Source organism: Vicugna pacos, chromosome 31 (assembly GCF_048564905.1).
Source record: "Vicugna pacos chromosome 31, VicPac4, whole genome shotgun sequence".
Lineage (NCBI taxonomy): Eukaryota > Metazoa > Chordata > Mammalia > Artiodactyla > Camelidae > Vicugna > Vicugna pacos.
The window spans coordinates 25,741,134-25,761,965 of record NC_133017.1 but is presented as its reverse complement, the minus strand read 5'-3'; the positions used below and the strand labels follow the sequence as shown (position 1 = coordinate 25,761,965).

General features: G+C 56.8%; 1 protein-coding gene across 6 annotated transcripts; it reads left to right on the top strand.

Annotated features, from left to right (window-relative positions):
* The first annotated feature begins 234 nt into the window (after positions 1-234).
* S1PR3 (sphingosine-1-phosphate receptor 3) lies at positions 235-15,205 on the top strand. Of its 6 annotated transcripts, none has more exons than XM_072952757.1 (3): positions 235-1,956; positions 2,356-2,549; positions 11,698-15,205. In XM_072952757.1, exon 3 carries the CDS (start codon positions 11,825-11,827, stop codon positions 12,953-12,955), a length of 1,131 nt encoding a protein of 376 aa, XP_072808858.1. In that variant the 5' UTR covers positions 235-1,956; positions 2,356-2,549; positions 11,698-11,824; the 3' UTR covers positions 12,956-15,205. The 6 variants fall into 6 exon arrangements, 4 of the variants coding, with proteins under 4 accessions (XP_072808858.1, XP_072808856.1, XP_031531722.2 ...); XM_072952755.1 differs by having other exon boundaries at positions 235-2,188; XR_012066108.1 differs by lacking the exons at positions 235-1,956; positions 2,356-2,549 and adding an exon at positions 3,144-3,408 and having other exon boundaries at positions 11,698-14,018; positions 14,458-15,205.
* Positions 15,206-20,832: the final 5,627 nt, after the last annotated feature.

Below are 20,832 nucleotides of genomic sequence, written 5' to 3'. Positions count from 1 at the left end.
AGTTGGGGGCCACGTGGTTTTCAAAAATAAACAGATACAAATCATGCTACTTTTAATTTTACTCCCATAAGCCTAGATTTGACTTGATGGTCTGAGCACAGAGACGGAGAAGTTTTTTACATTATTTAGTACCTGGCGTTTTCTTTTTCTCTAGCTTTTCATGACGGAGGAGTTTCAGGCACACAGAGAAGGGAGACATCTTGTACAGCTCCCTCCCACCCACTCCCGAGACCCAGTAACTGCTAACATGTGTCGTATCAGCGTTATGTGTACACTCTGCTTTTGCTGAATCATTTGAAAACCAAGTTTCAAACATCAAGACATTGCAACCTTCAGCAGATCATCAGGCATCTCCTAAAACTAAGGTCATTCTTCTAGACGGGCAATCCGCTATTATCACACCTAATCACCTGAACAATAATTCTGCAACATCTTCAATACTCCGTCATGTGGAAATAGCCTCCAAACCCTTTCCCGCTGGTTAGCTGACCCAGGAGTCGATCAGGGTCCACGACTGTTGTTGCAAGTGTTGCTTCTTTTCAGCTGTTTTTATGCTAGACCTGTTCCCCCTCTCTCTCCGGCATTGACTTTCTGAGGAGACCGGGCCAGCTGGTACAGAACGCCCCGCTCTCCCGACTCGTCCGATCGCTCCTCCCCGGTGTCGTGTGCCTTGCTGTCTGAGCCCCTCCCCTAAGCCACAAGGGAAGGCTGCAGGCTTGGCCTTTGATTCAAGTGAAGCATTTGGAGCGGGAACACAGCATCGGGGATGCTGTGTGCTGGATTCTGCATCCCATAATCATCAGGCCGATTCATCATGAGTGATGCTCACTCAGTTCAGCAGACTCTCAGGGAGAGCTGGTTCTCTCCAGAGAAGCAGTAAGAGAATACGACCTCTAGGGGGCTGGGGGGGGCACACAGGGCCCTCGGTCAGGGTCCAGTGTCCGGGCTCTAAGGCCCAGGGACGGGGCAGCAAGCAGGGGTGGGCCCTGGACCAGCAAGAGGACCCTGTGTGGAGAGAGCAGCTCAGGGTGGGGGATCTTTGGGGAAAAGAAGCCTTGTCAAAAGAGGAGCTTCCAGGATGCCTGTCTGTCACCCCCCCCCCCGGGACACCTGCAGGATAGCGCCCCCCCCATTCTTCAAGCTTCTGGAGTCCTGGTCCCAAAGCTAGTCTTCGAGGCATCACTAGGCTGCAAAGTTGCCCTGATACGTCCATGCTTCAGGCTTTCTCCAGTGAATGAAGACCTGGCCACCAATCAAAGCAAACTTCAGCCAGGAATCTAGTAGTACATTTTCCATAGCGCAAAGCACCTAACTGAACGGACCCACTGATGAACCAGCTGGCCACTGCTGTCAAGTGTGAGCACGGTGGCCGGTACGTGATCTCGTTTCCCTGGCTGCGGTGAGTGGCTGAAGGTGCACAGCCCCGCCTCTCCTCTTCCTGACTTGATGCTGTAAGAGTGGAAAAACGAAGGCACACTTGGTTCCCCTGCCAGTTTGGGACAGAAATGCTTCTCTGAGCTTGCATAAGATGCTCGGAGCCATCTGGAAGGCTACCGTGCAGGAGGGGACTCAGGGCAGCACAGGCAGAGAAGAGTAAGTGGAGACGAGGACAGGGCAGCACAGGCCTCCCACTGAGCCCCAGGGGCCAGCCAGAGCTCTGCAGCCACCCCACCCTGCCCCCTTTCAACAGAAGATGATCCAGGAAGCCAGCAGAAGCGCTGGCAGCTTGCACTCTGTTGCCTAACATGCCAGGTGCCCGTCAGGGCTCAGTCTCACCCCTAATCAGCACTTGCTTCCAGTTTTGGGGCCAGGAGGCTTGGGGCTTTTCCTCTGGAAGCAAGAGGGCAAATCACAGACAGATAACCGGGGGACACTTCACCCAAGATGCTCCGACTTGCTTCAGGGACTCCTTCCTCCCCAGTGTGCTCCGCCCAGGAAGGAACAGCCTTGCTTTGGGTAACAGGCCTGTTCTCTCCTTTCCTCCTCTCCCTTTCTTTCTTTCTCCCTCCCTCTAGAAGCTCCGAGGGCTGGTTGCTGGGCTAACTTACTGGGGCCTTCACCCTTCGCGTTCTGTGCACAGTAGGTCTGGCGGGCCCCTCCCTGGGGCTTCTTCCTGGAGAAGTGCTTGGCATAAATTACCTCATTCATCCCCACAAAAGGGGGAAGTGTGTGAGGTCTGCCAGCTCAGGTCCTGGAGCTGTCAGGGTGGGGCCGGGAATTAGGAGCCTGTGTGCCCCCAGGGGCCAGCCTCCCCCGCAAAAGATCAGAGCAGGAGGGAGGTGGCAGGCGTAGGGTCCAAACCAAAACTCTGCCAGACTTTACGGCTCCAGTCGGTGGTCTGTCTTTTCCAAGCAGAAATGATCATGATCGCGACAAGGATGATGATGACGATAAAATCTGCCAAACCCTCGCCCTCAGGGCGTCCTGTCCAAGTCCAGCTCCGGACCAGGTCTGAGCCTGCCCCTCTGGGTCCTGAGCCCCGGGGTCGGCAGCCTGGAGCTCGTCGGAAGGGCCCAGGGTCCAGAGGCCGTCGGAGGCAGAGGCCAGGGGTGAGCCAAGGCCAGTGGGAAGGCAGAGGGGGGCGGGAGGCCGCTGGGGGGGTCCAAGACCCGCCAGGAGCTCGACCGCCGGAGCGGGCACGGGAAGCGGGGAGACACGAGCGGGAGTCCAGGGGCGAAAGTCGGGGAGCTGGACGAAAGGATTTAGGGGGGCGGGATGCGGGGAAGTGGGATGCGGGAGAGGAGGGACGGAGAGACGGGGCGCGGCGCTCAGGGGAGGAGTGAGGGACAAGGGGGCGGAGGGCCGGGGGAGGGGGAGGTGGGGGTGGGGAGAGCGGGGAAGTGGGAACATGGCGGGGGGAAGATGGGCCGGGGGCAAGATGGGCCGGGGGCACCGGGAGGTGGGGTCGTGGGGGGTGGGGAGGTGGGGGCCGGGCGGGGGGCGGGAGGGGGTGGGGGCGAAGGCGGGGAGATGGGGAGGTGGGGACATAAGGGCCGGGAACACGGGCGGGGGCGCCGCGAGGTGGGGTCATGCGGGGCTGGGAGAAGGGGGTAGGGGGCGAAGGCGGGGAGATGGGGGTGGGGTAAGGGGAGGTGGGACATGAGCGCCGGGGAGACGGGCCGGGGGCGCCGCGAGGTGCGGTCGTGAGGGGCGGGGCGCGGGGGGAGGCGGAGCGGGAGCCCCGCCCCGGCGGGGCCGCTGGAAAAGTTTGCGCCCTGACCGGCGGGGGCAGAGGCTGAGCAAGCCGGTCTGGGAGACACGCGACAGAAGCCCGGCGCCAAGCGCGGTGGCAGGACGCGCGGAGGGAGGCTGCGGCTCGGGAGCATCCCGCGCCCCAGCGCAGCGCCCGTGCGAGCGGAGGCGGGGGCGCCAGGATGCCGGCGGCGCGAGCGCCCTTCGCGGACGGAGGTGAGCCGCGGGGGTGGGCGCGGGCAGCGGGCCCACTTCCCTCACCGTCCAGCCGAGGCTGGGCGCGACGGCGACCGGGGCGGTCGGCACCGCCCTCCCCCCCAGGCCGTCCACCCCGGGGACCGAGCCCGCGCGGGGTGTGGCGGTGGCTCCTTTTAACTGCGGTCGGCGCGTGTAGACCCGGCTGCGTCTTAATAACCCGAACGGAGGAGGGGCGACTCTCCGCGGGGAAGTTCCGTCTGCCGCTCTCCTGGGACAACTGAAAAGCTAGACTCCGTCCAGGACGAGGACCGGGGGCCCTGGAAGTGCGTGCGTGTGGTGGTTCTCCTGGGGAGCGGCTCTGCTCACCCGCACTCGCCGCGGAGTTGCAGCTGCCTCTCCTCGCCCCGCGGCGCTCAGGGCGCTCAGAACCGCGGCTGGAGGGTGAGGTCCCCGCGGCGCAGTTAGAGGCTCCCGGGGAAGTCGGTGCGGAGCTCACAGCTGCGCGCAGCCGGAGCGCGGGCAGCCCAGCCCTTCTTCGGCCTGGCGCCGCTTTTAACCCGTCTGCAAGCGGCTCTCTCCGCGCTCCCTCTCACTGCGTCTCTGTCCATTGGCCACCCCGTGGTGCTTTTCTATTTAGACGTAAGAGAGGGACTTCTTGTTGGACTTTTAAAGGGAGCACGCTGTGTTTTGGAGGTGGAGAGAGGGTAGCAGCCTGCACAGAGTCTGAGGCTTCTGGAAGGTCATCTCGGGAATGGGAGCGCCGCCCCCATGCACCCAGCCCCAGCCTGGGGCTCCGGGCGCCCCCGGAGTTAGGGGGCTTTTCCAAGTTCGGACGTTAGAAGTTGCGGACATTGTATCTGTCACACGTTCACAGTTTGTCTTTCAACATTCATTTCTTCTTTGATGAAAATGTTGCAGGCGCGGTTAAGAAAAGGAACAATTCCTAGAAAGTACAAAGCAGGGTTATGTGCTGTAGGTATGTGAGTAACAAGGCTGGCGGTGCCTGTTGCTGGTGTAGATGGCGGTTCTGGGGGGTGGGGTGTGTGTGTGTGTGTGTGGAGGGGGTGGTATTCCGATCTGGACAATTTCTCACTCAGTTGATGCGGCACTCAATGCCAGTGTGAATAATTTTGTTGCCACAGGGAGCCACATACTGGGTTTTCTCAGTCAGCAAACATTCACTTTGGGCCTGCGAGTCCAGTGGCCCTTGCCACCAGAGACCCAAAAGGCAGAGTCAGCCCTTAGGAGCCTCCCCTTGAGGGAGAGACAAGCCGGTTCCTCAGCCAGGTTCCATCTTTGAAAATGTCGCTTCCCTCCTTCCATCTGGGAGTCTCATCAAATGCAGGACTCCCCTCCCTCCCCGCCACATCCCGTTTCCCGTGCATATGTCCTAACGGCTTTATTTCGCAAAATGCAGGGACCGATTTTCCTTTCTCTGGAAATGATGCCACCTCTTTGATTCTGGTATATCTCTTCCATTGCCTAAAAACGCTTCAGTACCTACAGTGCATACATACATTTTTATTAGAAAGAAATGAGAATTTGAAAATCTGGGGGGTTGCCCAACTAGAGAACCCCCTTTTTCTCTGCCAGGACTTGGGGTTATGACTTGGGTGCTGACATAGCTGGGACGTTGGCCAGTCAGCCAAGATTGCGGTGCCGTGAGCAACACAAGCCTTTCCATTTCCTCGCATTTCTCTCCCTGATTTTTTTTTTATCAGTTTTGGAACCATTTCATATTATTCCTTTGCCATACATTTTCTGTAAAGTTAATTAATCGCCTTAAGAGATATTCCATAGGCCTTTGGAGATAATATGATCATCTCGTTTTAATTCATAATACTTTTAAGTAGTTGTTGCAGTCACTGGGCATAAAGTTGCCTTTTGTTTCGTTTTCGTTCTATTTTTTGAGGAATTACAGCTGCATCTTCAAGAGGCCAGGCAACAGACCTGTCAGGTAAATCAGTGACAAGGTTGTTCAGAGGAGAGGGTGGCACCGATCGGGTGGCCCTAACGTCCGATCGGGTGGCCCTAACGTCTGATCGGCACCGTGAGCTGGAGCGAGAGTCCGGAGTCAGTCCACCAGGCTCTTTGGCTTTGAAAACCCTGCCCCATTTCCATGAGGTCAGAGTGCCCCATATATTTCAGGGAAGCCCCAGATTAGCGTCCCAGCATTTCGCTAGCTTAGTAGCTAGAAGCAACTCGGTTTCAAGTGTGCCAGTGACACTCTTGTCACTGTCTAGGTGAGGAACACCTGGAAAGGTGGCAGCCTCCGAAAGAGTTTATCCCTCAAGTGATACGCTGGAATCCGAGCACACAGGCCTCCGGCCTCGTCCAAGCTGTGCCACTCAGGAGAGTGACCCCCATCCCCCAGCCTCAGTCTCCTCCTCTGTCCGTTTAGATGCTGCGGTGGGGCCCAGACGTGGGACCCGCAGGCGCCGTGTGTGGTGCGCGCGCTGGGTCACTGCTGTGGGAGAGGATGACAGGGACGTCCTGAGCAGGGCACCCCCTGTTCGCATGTGCCTGCCAGAGCTCATTTCTACACATTTTCATGCCTCCCGGGGCAGTCTTGGTAGGAATTCAACCCTGTGCCCTTACTTAGAACAAGCAGAGAAGAGAATGGGTTTGAGAAGGCTGGTTGAAAAGCAGTGAAGGTAAAGGCCTCTTGCGTCAAAAGCAGTGGCCCTCCCTTAGCTAAACCCGGGTGCTCAGGAGAGCCTGCCCAGAGGCAGATGCCCTGCAGCACAGCCTGCATACTCGGGGCTCCTTGGACTGCACCCAGATCTGTGTTAGCATCTGAGCCTTGTCTGCCGAGAGGATGACCCGTGGGTAAGCCACTGGGAAGCAGGAAGCCCAGCCAGGGGTCACGCTCTTCCGTGCTCCGAAGAAGCAAGGGGGCGATGTGGAATCCCTTACATGTGGCTCATCTGTTATCCCACAGGGAGCTCCGCTAATGGGCCCAGAGCAAAGCGCAGGCGGGCAAGGCTGAGCGTGTGAAGCCTCTTGCCGTGAACTGTCTCTGGAAGCAGAGTGAGGTCACCTAAGAAAGCCGGAGCGAGGGGAAATGCTCATTAGCGAAGGAATTTTGCTGGGGCTAGGAAACGGCCAACTCATTATTTCCCTTCTAAATTCTTCTAAAGGGGGGAAAAAATCCTGCTTTCCAAGAAATTTTGCTTGTTGGCAAATTGCTTGATTGCTTGGTGTGTTAATTCAGTTTGCGGGGTGAAGTGGAAGGACGTGCCTTTAAAAATACATCTCCTGCATCCGACCTGGAGAAATTTCTCTCTCTTACTGTGCTGCTTTTGTTTTTCTGTTTGTTTGTTTTTTGTTTTTTGCCATTAGAGAGAGAGAGGGAGAGGCAGACCACAGACTGTGGACATATTTTCCTTTGTTTTTCCCTTTTCCTTCTTTTTATAGTTTGTTTATTTTTCAAGTGGACGTGTATAGGGAGAGTGACTGTCTAGCAGAGAAAATACATCTGGAATCCATCAGCTCTGGCTGGGTTCCCCCCTTCCCCCCCAGACGCCCCTCCTTGGAATGGGGGGGGCACACCTCTGAACCGCCTTCTAGAAGGTGTTGTATCCTTTCTCTGCAAGAAGGAAAGTCTTGGTGTCGGAAGCTCTCGGGCGGTGGGTGTGCGTTGAGTAGGTCGGGGGGAGCCCAGGTGTGGGCAGAGTGCTTGCGGCAGCTTCACCGTGAGACGCAGACGGTCAGGTCCTCACTTGGAGCAGGGGAGGGGGTGGGTCTGTCGGAATCTGGGTTTGTTGGGAGACCACTGCCCCGTGAGAAGCATCTCTCTCCTTCGTCTTCTAAACATGCCCGGCTTTCTGAATATGTGCAGGACGAGCCAGCACCCGGCCAGACTTCTCAGCATCAAACTGTGTTTTTAAGCATTCAGGTGGAAGTTTAGCAGTGAAACTCCTACAGCAGGAAGGCAATACTGGTCGCTGCCAGCCCCGGACACTTAACTTCTAAAATGAAACAAATCGGGGGCATTTGTGATGTGGAACTCCTGCCCTCTCTGGGGCCGCCTCCAGCTCCCCACAGACACCAGTCCACAGGCCCGCCGGCTGAGCCCCGTAAGCCTCTGCAGGGACCCTCCCAGCAAAACCCAGCCTGGGCATCAGCCGGCGCTGGGAAACCCACGGGGCCCCTTGGAAGCGCGGGCATGTGCACGCCCTGCACGTCCTCAGCTCATCCTAGGAACCCTACTCAGTAGAGCAGCATGTGGAAGCGACCCCACGTCCACCGACCAGAGTGAACGGAGGCGCTGTGTCCACCCACGCGGGGGAGCACTGGCAGGGCGCCGGCAGCATCTCCGCGCACGACCCGCAGGACATCACGCTCAGAGGAAGCTGCCCCGCAGCTGTCTGCCGTATGGCTCCGTTTAGGTGACGTTCGGACACAGGTTAAACTACTCTGGGGATGGGAAGCCCGGAGAGTGGTCCCACTTAACAGTGGTGGTGACTAGAGGGGCCACAAGGGGTAGGACGGGCTGGCCTCCGGGAGCTCTGGTGCCCGGCACCCCTGCGGTGACCGGCAGCACCAGGGCGGGTAAGCCACGAGGGCTGCTGCGCCACCTCGCCCCGAGCAGGGCTGGCCCACTCCCTGGGATTCAGGGGCCGGGCGTGGGCAGAGCGTTCTCCTGGCAAACTGGGAGCCTGTGCTGCACCCTTGGGGCGGAGGCTGGAACTCTCCCGGGAGACGGTTCTGACCAGCATAGCCATGCTCCAAGGCCTTTAGCCCAGCACTTAACTCTCAGACGGGGTCTACTTTTTAATGCTGATGATCCAAGGGAAATAAGCTTTGGAGTCCAAAGGGAGATGGGTGTTTTCTTGTGACGCAAAAGGCGGAGACTCGCATTCAACAAAAGAGTCTCTGAAAAAATATACCCTTTCAGAGCTAAGTATGTAATTAGGGGAAGTTACAAATCAAGCATTAATGGGAAAATAACGGCCACCCTCGGGATTCAGGGGTCTGATGGGTTTCCGGCACATCTTAGGGTACTTTTATTCGGGTCATTTTCTTGCTGGTGGTTAGTTTTTACTGTTTCCCTTTTTCCCTCTGCTCGGTTCTATCAAAACCTCGCATATTCAGGGGGAAAAGGAGTTGACGTGAGTCCGCAGAGTCTGTGGTCTGTTTCCTGGGCTCTTTATTCCCCAGAGAAGCCCAGATCCAGCAGTTTTAAAGGGGCTGGCTTCTCCCTGCCGTCCGAACCACAAGGCACAGTCAGCGGGTGGAGACCGTCCAGAGGGAGCCGGGGTATTTAATTAGGGTGGGGTCACCATGGGGGAAACTGAGGCACGGGAGGCAAACTTGGGACGTGCCCTGGTTTCAGAAACCTTTCCGCGCAGGTGCCTGGAGTGGGATTTCTGCCCCAGGGTCAGTGGGAACTCAGGGACCACTTACCTTCCTGTCCTTTTTGGTAGCAGTTTGTTTTTTTGTTTTTGTTTTATCATTCAGACTATCCTGGTGCTGTCGGTTGCCGTCAAAACTTCTCATGTTATGTTTGCCATTACTGGGCTCCTGGGATAGAAACCCCGATGGGAAGTGTGTCTCCGAGGCATTTTTGAGGCAGACCAGACACGGTGGTGCCGTGGACAGAGGGGCGGCCCCTTGGAGGGGTGACAGCAGGCGGCCTGGAGTGGGGGGCCAGCCGTGTGACCCCACTGCTGTCGGGGAAACAGCCCCTCTCAGGATGCTGCGCTTTGCGACTCTCGCAAAGAGAGCGTGTGCCTTCCTCCTCCTGCCCTTTCCATGAACGGGACACACGTGACCCGGGTGGTGCGTCCGTGTAGGGACCCCGAGGCCTCTCGGGGGTTGTGCTCTGGGGCGGGAAGTGGTGGGAAGAGAACCGGGCGGCTGAGTTCTCCTGGGCCTGGTTTCCCACGAAAGCCAGGGAGGACCGGCAAAGTGGGAGCGCAGATTCTCCGTCCACTGCCCGCAGATGAGCGTCCTTAGACGAGCGGTAACAAAGGGCCCCCATCCGTGAACAAGGCACTAGGGGAGGAGAGATGGCACGATGGACCTCACGGGTTTCGGCGCAAGGGCTAAACACGGGGCTTCAGGGAACGTGTTTGCACCCTTAAAAAGACAGCTCGCGATTTGGTTTTTTTTTACTGAAGTACAGTCAGTTGCAATGTGTCAGTTTCCGGTGTACAGCACAGTGTCCCAGTCATGCACACATATACATATGTTCATCTTCATACTCTTTTTCATTAAAGGCTACAAGATCTTGAATATAGTTCCCTGTGCTATGTAGAAGAAATCTGTTTTTTATCTAGTTTTATAGATAGTGGTTATTGCAATTTGTTTGAAAAGGCAGTGTGCAGCCTCGGAGAAAACTCACCAGGGGCGGGCTGATTGCAGACAGTGTTACGGAGCAGGCAGAATTTGATGTGTGGCTTGAGCACGAGCAAGAGTTAAATAAAAATGAGGGAGGGGCCAGGGCAGGAGAGGGCGGATGGGAAGGCTGCCCAGCAACCTGACCCTTGCCTCTGCCTCTGCCTCCAGGAGACCCGGAGACCCTCATCCTTGCTGCACCAGACCAAGCAGAGGGACACTGGGGCTGAGCAGGGAGCCTTACCCCTGGCCCAAGGCAGCAGGATTCGCCCAGGTCAGGGGAGGCAGCCCCAGGGCCGCCCCTAGGTGCTCATCAGCCATCAGGGAGACCTTGGCAGGTGCCCCTCGAGCACTTCGCTGTGAGTGCAGCCGCAGAACCTGCCCACTTTTCCCTTTGGAAGTTAGAAGCGGTTTCTGCCAACACCTGGTGGTGAAGGGTCCTGGAGGCCGAGCACAGGCGTCAGCACAGACACCAGGGGCCCACGTGGCTTCCAGAGCAGGCTGCACGTCGAAGCGCCAGGACACGGGAAGGGATCTCTGCAAAGAAGCAGTGGAGCCACCTCTGCCCGACGTGGGAAAACCAGAGGCCCTCAAACTAAGGGAGGGGAGGTTTGAGAACGCCCTCGCGGCCCTGGGACAGTTACCTGGGGGGTCCGGAGGGCGGGAAGTCCTGCTTGGATCTCCTCTTCTTCCCTCCTGCAGAGCAGCCCTCACGTTGACCTTCCAGTGGCTGAGGCCCTCTCTGGGAATGAGCTCAGTGGGGGCGCCAGACCTTCAGATGCCATCACAGCCCAAAACGCAGAGCCCCACCTCGTTGGAGAGTGGTCCATGCGCCTCTGGACCAAACTGAAATGTCATAAAACTTCACGGGATCCGCGCAGGAAGCTGTTGTCAATCAGCCTCGTTTGATCTTAATTATATACTTAAATATTCAAATACTTTCAGTTTAGACTCAGTGAGTTTAGTGAAAGCCATTCCTACCTTGGTAGTGGGACCTGCGTCACCGTGGACATCACAGGAGGCCGATGGGTCACGCCACAGGTCGGGGGGGCACCCCCAGGTCGGGCGGGGAGGGGCCGTGGAGGGCCTGGCGGTGGGGCTCTCCACGCGACTCTCGCTCTGAGCTCCCAGGTTGGCGTCTCTCAGCTCATACACACCGGTTTACTTTGGGCAACTTAGACAGTTACATGTAAACTCCAAATTTGAAGCCAGACTCAGAAGTCCACATGCTCGTCCTTGCTCGTCTTTCTCAGTCTTAGTAGAAGTTGACTCGGTTGCTCAGGTTTGCCTGCTGTCCTCCGCTGTCTCCACGCTCAGGTGCTCCCTGGGGGAGTGGCCGCGTGGGCCGTGCATGGCCTGTCCTGTTCTTCCCTTGGTGGCTGCGTGCGGGGTCCCCGAGCTCCCCACCTATGGGCCGTCTAGACTGGGTTTCTGGCCCTGGCCCTGGCCCTGGTGCCAGGGGATCGCCTCCAGGAGGTGCGAGTACTTCCCGCCACGTCACTCCAGAGCTCACCGAGGAGGGTTCAGAAGTCGGGTGGGCGTTACTCAGTTTCCATCCCATCTTCTGGACCTGACGCAGTCCTCCGTGTCTCTCGGCAGCTGGGCATAAGGGTTTGCCAGCCCCTGTGCGATGGGCGAGGATGAACCGGTGAGCATTCCGAAGTGTCTTGAGACTTGCAGGTGGAAGTGTTTGGACCTGTGTGTGACCGTGACCCTTGAATGACTGCGGGGCCCGGGCACTGAATTTCCCTCCCCGGTTAGCTGCAGGCAGAACCGCTCCCTAGGGCCCCCAGAAACATTCAGGATTTAGGAGCGTGGCTTGTGTTGAGAGGTCCGTTCTGGGCCCTCCTGCACCAGCCGTCCACATGTTCCAGCATTTGTGGCTCCTTCTCCAACCTGTTGTCGCTGTGGCTCTCGGGTGCTGTTCCTTTATCAGTGGACACCTCTCCTCTTGTCTTTCCGCAGGCATTCATTCGGCCCACACTGCCGGGGCTCCGGCCTGGCTCGCGGCTGAAGCCTGAGAAATGGACGTGCCCACGGCGCCCTCTAGTGGATTCCGGCGCTAACCGGCTGCGCGCTTCCAGCGGTGACGATGGTGCTCGAGCCGCGCCCCAGGCCCTACTCGTCCAACGAGACCCTGTACGAGCATTACAACTACGTGGGCAAGCTGGAGGGCAGGCTGAGGGACGCCCCCGAGGGCAGCACGCTCACCACCGTGCTGTTCTTGGTCATCTGCAGTTTCATTGTCCTGGAGAACCTGATGGTTTTGATCGCCATCTGGAAAAACAATAAATTTCACAACCGCATGTACTTTTTCATCGGCAACCTGGCCCTCTGCGACCTGCTGGCCGGCATAGCGTACAAGGTCAACATTCTGATGTCGGGCAAGAAGACGCTGAGCCTGTCTCTGACGGTCTGGTTCCTGCGGGAGGGCAGCATGTTCGTGGCCCTGGGGGCGTCCACCTGCAGCCTGCTGGCCATCGCTATCGAGCGGCACCTGACCATGGTCAAAATGAGGCCTTACGACGCCAACAAGAAGCACCGCGTCTTCCTCCTGATCGGGATGTGCTGGGTCATCGCGTTCTCGCTGGGCGCCCTGCCCATCCTGGGCTGGAACTGCCTGCAGAACCTCCCCGACTGCTCCACCATCCTGCCCCTCTACTCCAAGAGGTACATCGCCTTCTGCATCAGCATCTTCACAGCCGTCCTGCTGACCATCGTCATCCTGTACGCACGCATCTACTTCCTGGTGAAGTCCAGCAGCCGCCGAGTGGCCAGCCCCCACAACTCGGAGCGGTCCATGGCCCTGCTGCGGACCGTGGTGATCGTGGTGAGCGTGTTCATCGCCTGCTGGTCTCCGCTGTTCATCCTCTTCCTGGTGGACGTGGCCTGCGAGGTGAAGGAGTGTGCCATCCTGTTCGAGGCCCAGTGGTTCATCGTGCTGGCGGTGCTCAACTCCGCCATGAACCCGGTCATCTACACGCTGGCCAGCAGGGAGATGCGGCGGGCCTTCTTCTGGCTGGTCTGCGCCTGCCTGGTGCGGGGCCGGGGTGCCCGCTCCTCACCCACCCAGCCGGCTCTCGATCCAAGCAGGAGCAAGTCCAGCGGCAGCAACCACAGCAGCCCCTCCGCAAAGAGCAAGGAAGACCTTCCCCAGGGGGCCGCCGCGCCCTGCATCACCGACAGGAACAAAACCCTGCAGAATGGGATCTTCTGTAAATGAAGGCACTGGCCTCGAGGAACGGGGGCTCCTCGTGTGTCCACGGGAGAAGCGGCAGCCGGTCCTGCAGCCACGTCCTTACGGATCACATGCCTCACCCACGGGGCCCCTTCCAGAGCTGTGGCTCAGGAAATCTGCTGACAGCCTGCCTGGTCTGGACGTCTCTTGGTGGGGGGGGGGGCAAGGGATCAGAACCCACTTCAGTGTAGACAGCGCACCTTGCCCGTTTAGGCTAGAGTGTCTTCCAGATCTATGAAGCTGCTGTCATTGGCCGCTTTGCCCTGAATCCCACTGGCCGCTGGCTGTAGGGCCTGGGGAGGGGAGGTCGTGGACCACACAGTGGACAGTATGTTTCCCAGATCATCAGGATGGTGTCTGGTGACTTCACACTACATTGACTGCGCACAGAATGGACGCTGTGTGTTTGCCATTTCTGTGTTCCGTAGCACTTGTGTTTCAAATGTCTGCCGTCGGTACACACGTGAGCTGCAGTGCGTGTGGTATTGATGTCACGGGGGAACAGGTCTGCTTTGACTGAGCCCCCAGGTATAAGCAGGTGTAAGGACGCAGCTGAGAAGCAGGTGGACACGCCAGTCCCAGTCTCTTCAGATGGACATGCAGTCTCACGCTGAACAGGGTTTGAAAGTCCAGGTCCCCAAACAGGGCTTCTCATCCCAGGCTCGTCTCAGATGTGTGAGGCTGACCCCACGCTGTCCTGAGGCCTGTCCCTGATGGTGTCTGGAGGACCCTGGGGCGAACAAGCCAGTCCTGTGGGCGTACGCCCTCCAAGGGGAGCCCTGCTCGTCCTCTGTCGCGGGTCCCTGCAGAGTCGGAAGCCAGTCCAAGCGCCAAGTTAGCCAAATGATGTGGTGGTTTTGGAAAAGCCAGCCAAGGTATCCCAGGGGCCTGTGCCCCAGACCAGCCAAGAAGAGAACCCACGAGGGAGAGGCAGAGGACAGAGCCCAGCCCGGCCAGCTTTCCGACTCGCACGGAGCAAGGGTCTGCTTATCGTAATGGGAAGATTCTGTTGAATTAAGAGAGATTTCAAGACAACACTAATTCTATGGTGAGTCGAACCTGTATCAGGGAAGCATGAGGTCAGGAGCCCCCTGTGGTCACAGCCGAGCAGCCGGGGCCGTTGGCAGTGTCACGACTCCCCAGAGCTGACCCCAACTGTGACTGTTAGAGCCGTTTAGTTGTGTCCTGGCGGTCTGTGCTCTCTTTAGAGCAGGGTGGTGATACTGTAACCTTCCTTTTCTGCACAGGTGGGCCCTGCATCACTCTGTTTACCTTATGAAGGGGCTCCTTAGCAGGTGTCTTTGTGCAGCCATCCCCAAGGACGCAGCATGATGGATGAAAAATAACACACAGATTTGCAGAGCTGTCATGAGCATGTCGTTCATATGCTGAGTTCTTTGTAAAGACAGCAAACAATAAAAAAGAAAAATTTTCCAAAGGATTCTTACCTGGGTAAACCTCACATCAGAACCCCCTGCCGTTTTTAGGTTCAGCGAGGATTTTGCCTGAGTAGAGACTCCGGGGGCAGTCTCAGTACACGAACGGCTTTTCAGCGAGAAGGTGACTTGTCTCTGTGATCTGATGCAAGCTCCTCTTTATTAAGGAACATCTCCGTGGGTCCTGAGTGACCATGTACCGGCCGACATCTTTGTTAATTTTTGCTACCAGTAGGAGAAATCCTGTTTGCAAGGGGACGTTCATCGGTGGCATTTTTTGAGGACTTCTTTACGTCACTGAAAAGGAACTTACTCTTTTGTCCGATAGCATGAGAAACCCCAGGACACGTCCAGAAAAGTTAAGCATTGAGATACGGGGTAAGAAAGAGAAGAACGTCTCAGAGAGCCGAAATACTGGGCACTGCATTTTGACTAAGGTGGTGGAGTGACTTAGGAGCTGTTTAAGTCGGTCCCGAGGCGCTTGGCAGGCCCCAGGCCTCTGGCACTAATGTTAATAACCCCGTGCACCACGGCCCCAACTTGTTTTGAGACAGCACAAAACTTTCAGTCAACCTGAATGAAAAATACTCCCCGAAAAGTGACTGCGTTTATTTGATACATGCGAGAAGATCATCAAATTTAGTACCACTGTGTACATTCCCAGCTCGCTGGCTGGAGGGCACTTAGAAGTTGAGGGTCAAAGCCACAGAGAACTTGGGTGTTAGGCCTCGTTCAGTCAGTAACCTTTACCGTGTCCCGTGTGTGTTTGTTAAAAAAATAAAACCGAAAGCCTTTGTACAGACTCATTGCGGGCAGTCCCTGTAGGGGGCTGTGTACCCTGGGGCCGCCCTTGGTGATGTGCGAAGTGGCACCGTGACTTCTCACCTGGGGCCCATGTTTCTCCAGGAATTAAGTCACTTTTAGAACTCGGGTAACATTCTCTCCACACTGCCCGCTGGCAGCGCTGGTGTTTGGGGAACTTCAGTGTACTGGGTGCCATGCCACCCGTCTGGGCAGGTCAGTGGAGAAGGAGGTCGAGAGGCTGATCCTTTCAACGGGAGAAGGTGCTAAGCCAAAGGTTAGACAAAAGAGATGGGGCTGTTGGCCCTGCCCTGCCTGCTGTAACTGAAGCAACAGGAGAGGCCAGGTCAGAACTGACTCTCCTCCAGCTTTCTCCTTTACAGATGGTAAGTGTTCGCCTCTCCACCGTACGTTCTGCCGAGAAAGAGGCCAGGGTTTGGGGAAACTAGCTGGTGGGGACATTCATGAACTGCCCAGCACAACCAAGGGCCGCAGCCTCCTGCCGCCTTTGGTCCTGCCCGAGGCAGAGTGGGCAGAGGTAACAAAACCCCGTCAGAAAGGGCCTTGCCAAGCCGCCGTGTTCAGTCCACGCTTGCGGCAGCCCCGGCGGGGCTCTGCAGTGATTGTCTTCTGAGACGCCTCCTGGGGATAACTGAGGAGGTCTGCTTTCTAGGGAGGGTTTCGAACACCCCTCCGCTCCTGTGCGAGGCAGTACAAGAGCCGCCACCCACACGAGAGCTTTTCCACGGTGCTCTTTATTGCCCACGGACGCACACTGACAGTCACGTGCCATCGGACCACTCAGAGAACGGCTGTTTCTCTCCGCCCTCGACCTGTGGTTACCCTGCACCAGTAAAGAGCCTTCCCCACACACGGAACAAGGTGTACTTGATAGAAAACTGCTAATTCAGTCACCAGCCCGTGCTTTTAAATTGTGTCTACGAGTGCAAAACCGCAACACCCAAAGGGTTTTAGTCGAATATCAGAGGGTTTGCTGCATGATCAGAGATGCACACAGCAGTGTTCTGAAGATGAAGGCGCATTTTCTGATGAGCAGTGGTAACCGGGAGGAGTGCAGCATTGCCTAGGCAGGCGTGGCCGCCCTGCTCCTGGGCCCAGTGATGGCCATGGCGACCCACGGGGCCTCTGCACCCAGCTGCCCTGGCAGGGCCGCGTGTGCCCGGCGTGGCACCGGGGCTCGCAGCTGGACGCCGTGCCATCTACCTAGCCAGTTCCCTTCACCCACTGTGTCGTCAGACCTCCCAGACGTTGGCCAAATAACGGAGGCTTTATTATTTTTCGTAGAACAGAGATGAGAAAACTTGAAACTGGGTTTTGTACCTCCACTCCTCAGCGATGTCCCCATGCCCGTAATGTCCCAATACCAACGCAGAATGTGGTAAATCGCCAGTAAACCCAGACAGAGACCTTTACAGTAATTCTTTTCTATTTCACAAAAGTTAATGGAAAATAAAACACGAATTTTTCAAATATTTATCAATGTGTATAATTTGCCATCCAAATGCTTTTTTAAAAGTAATAAATGCCTCATCATTACGCGTTAAATTTACACAACGTCCTCTCCTAATCCATGGATTTAAACATCAAATTTTAATGCTTATTTAATTCTGGATACAAAGAAACATTCACGTACTTAATTTTACAATATTTATTCTGGAACAAGTGATATTCAAAAGTCAAATGAACAAAGAACATTCCCACTTGCAACCAACACACGGTTGTTATTTTAAAAAGTTAACTCAGTGTTCAAAGATGAATTTGCTCATTGATTTCTGCTTTAACTGTCGCTTGATTCAGTGGTTAGAAACTTCGGTTGCGGTAAAAATGTCCCAGACGAGTGTGAATTAATTTCCTCAAACCCCCGGGGCCACAGCACGTGTCACCATGTACATACTTTTCCACCCAGAGCATTTCAAACCACAAAGTAGAAACTGACTTGAATGAGACTTGGTTTCTGGCGCTTTCTGCACCGAGAACGGCCCTTCCAGCCCTGGGGAGGGAGCCCTGTGTGCCTGGGCCCACAGAGCCGTTGTCCTGGCACCCGTGAACGCGGGAGGGTCTCTGACCCCAGGCCGGCAGAGCCCTTGCACGCTCCCCGGGAACCAGCCCAGCGCCCACCTCACGTGAACGCACGTTAAGTGAGGCCAAGAGAAGGCGGGTTAGAAAAGCGCCCAGCAGTGCCGCGTCCGGGGCTGCAGCGGGAAGACAAGGCGTGGTCCCCAGGCATGCCTGGCGGGCGGCCTCCTGCGACACCTGCCCCGGCCTGTCTTTGCACACTGCTGGGTGAACACGGGACGTAGGTCTCAACTTGCTTGCCCTGCCGTCCCGTCCTCTCCTTTCCTGTCTTCCCCTACTGTCTTCTCTTCCCTTATGTCCCTTTGTCACTTCCCACAGTGGCCCCGTGGTGACCCCCTTATCCTGTTCCTGCCGCATCCAGGGCCCTCCTCCCTGTGCCTGTGGACGCCAGGACGTATCAGTCCCCAAACTCACCATTTGTACAACTTCCTGGTTGTCATTGTTAGTTAAAGTACCAGAACCCAGGGAGGAATCCGGAGCTGCAAGTCGCCCAGCCAGCCTGCACGGGCACACACACACAGAGACGCACAGTCGTTGTGATCAGTGTGGGTGTCGGCGTGCGTGTGTGCGTACACGCACGGAGAAGCACATTCGTCATGATCAGCAGGGGGGTGTGTGTGTGTGTGTAACATACATACACATATGCAATTGATACTCACAAGGCCTGGTATAAAGTTGCAATTTTTCTAGCTGCTAGAAAACGTGCCAGTTTTAAAACTGTGCATTTGTTGCTTGCAAACTTATAAATATGTATAAACCCCTTATAAATAAACCGTGGCCGGCAGATGGCACTTTTATCTGCCAGCAATGAGTGCATGGAGTTATAAATGCTTAGTAATCCTCCACTTTGAAGCTCACAGCGTGGACCCTGGCGTCTGTGACATGAAAACGTAACCATAAATCAGAGGGGAAAATCATCAGTGAGAGACAGGTGAGGACTAGCTGTTCACACCTGGTGGTGGCTCTCAAAGTCCAGACCACCTACGGCCACCACCCTCTGTTAGAAATGCAGATTCTCCAGCCACATGCAGACCCGCTGAGTCAGGAGCTTTGGGGACGACCCCGATGGCTCTGATGCCTGCCTTTCACCCCAGGTCTGCCTATGAAGGCCTGTCTCTCTGCCCAAGGACTCAGAGCTTGCTGTGCACAGGACCCGCGAGGACGCTGGCCGGCAAGAGCCTTCTACCAGTGCTGCCCTGGGTGAGGAAGTGTCCAGCTCGCTCCCCGCCCAGCAGGCTAGCTCCGAAGCGTGTCCAGCCCTGCCTCCCACAGCCCCCAGTGCAGTCAGTTACCCACACCCACTGCCTTGCGTGTCACGCCTTCCTTATCAGCTTCCCTCCCTTCCCCACCCCGAGGTCATCACCCTGAGAACCTGCGTCCACTCACAGCCTCTCAGGATCTGCTTCTGCGGAACCCCAAACTCAACAAAGGGATAGAAACACTTCCTCGTTCGTGTGAACGACTCACGCCTTTATGCATTTTGGGAAAAAAGACGGAGCATAAATGCAACCCAAGGAGGGAAGCACCACGTATCATTTTCCATCGGGGGCTGAGCTTTCTATTCAAGCCCTAAAGGACCCTGATAAGTCCTGCGCTCTGTCCTGATTCAGCCACTGACTGCCATCACCTCTGGCAAGTCAATCGGCCCGAATTTCCTCACTGAAGAACGGGTCCCTTCAGCTGTACTCTGCCCGGACGCCCCCTTGCTGTGTCCTCTGGGGAGCAGGGGCAGTTCTGGGTTTACAACATGTGCCAATAAAGGAGCTTTTCCATTTGTCTTTCCCAGCACCAACGGAAAGTCTCACTACAGAACCAGAGGATATTATTCTGAAACCCACGGCCAAGATTTGTCTGTGTCCTGCGGTCTTTCCAGACTCTCCTACCCAGTTCCAGCCAGGCTGCCGCCATCCCCAGGAAGGCATTTTGGGATATGTACTCAGCCAGTAAGAGAGCACAGATGTACATTTTGGTGAGTGAAGCATCTCGGGAGACAGCTGTCCTGCAGGCTTGCACACGGTCACCAGCCCCACACCCTCTCACGACAGGGACCGCACAGCCCTGCCGTGCGGGCGGCGAGCCAGGGCTCAGAGGAGCCCAGCACGCAGCTCGAGGCCACGTGGTTCTGCGCGTGCCAGACCGAGGCTGCTGCCTGGGGAGCAAGGACCCAAAGAAACGCGTGACCGGCCTCCGCGAGGTGACTGGCTCAGAGAATAAGGACCAGGACGCTAGTTCTAAAGTGTTACATATGCAGAGGAGCCACCCCGGCATCACATCGACCTGCACGGAGAGGGCCGTTGCAGGGAGGGGCCGTCTGTAGGACAGCAGGCTGGACTCAGCCAGGGGTCAGGGCCCTTTGGGGGCCGCACAAGTGCTGTTCCATCCGCTCCCCCAGGCCTGCCTCGCCTTCCACCGGGTCTTTCCGCCCGCACACGGCTGGTCACTTTCTGCGCGCTCGGGGCCTGATCCGCGGTCCCCCCTCCATCAGGAGACCCCCAGCTGGGCCTTCATCCATCGACCCCCACACGTAAGACACATGAAGCAGAATCACCGTGCAAGTAGCAGAGCAAGGCCAGGCGGGCTCCCGGTCCCCTGGCCTCTCAGACAGAAGAGGCCCGGGGCGGCGGCTTGCTTGCGCCTAGGGCTTAGCTGGGGAGTTACCTGAATGCAGCCTCTCTGACTGTCCACCTGCTTCCGCTGGGAGCTGCTCGGGTCCCCTTGGTGGTCAGGCCACAAAGCGGACTGAAACCAGGGACCCGCAGCCCTGCAGGCTCTGAGCAGAGGCGGCTGTCACGGGAGAGCACAGCTCATCCACAGAGGATGGTGCGGGCGGGCAGGGGCAGACCTCCAGGGCCACTTGGACGAAAGGGCCAGTACAGGACCTCTGGGCCTGCCTTGCTCTCCCAGCAGACACAGGGGCCTGGGGCAAGCGGAAGGGGGGCCTCGAGAGGGGCCGCAGGTCCCAGCGCACTCCGCGGGGTCAGGTGGCCGGCCGGGCACACAGTGACCAGCCCTGGGGGGCCTGCCCACGACCGGGCGGCTCTGAGCCGGGCGGGGGCAGCACCTGCACCTCAGTCCCCCCGCCTGAGGGCGAGGCCGCGTGCTGCCCAGCACAGGGCACCTGAAGGAGGGGATGCGATGGCCCCAGCGAGCAGTCACATGCTTTACGAACGGCAGGAAACCAGGACTCAGAAACTTCTGCCACCTGCTGCACCTCACATCTGCTCCGAAGGCCACAAAGGAGGGCAAGGTTGTCCCACTGGCACTGTTCCAGGGGACGCAATCTTGTAATCTGAGTTTAAAAATATGTATTTTGAATAAATATTGAAACAAAATCCGATCCCCCAATACTTTTAATTTTCTAAATTGATTCTCATGCAAAAAAAAAAAAAACCAAAACATATATCGCTTATCAGCACTGAGATCAACACCGACTTCAGAGCAGAGAGCTAGTGAAATTGCAGACGACCGTTTCTTACAGCCCCAAGAGAAAAAAGCAGATCAAACGTTGAAAGGCTCTTGGTTCTTAAC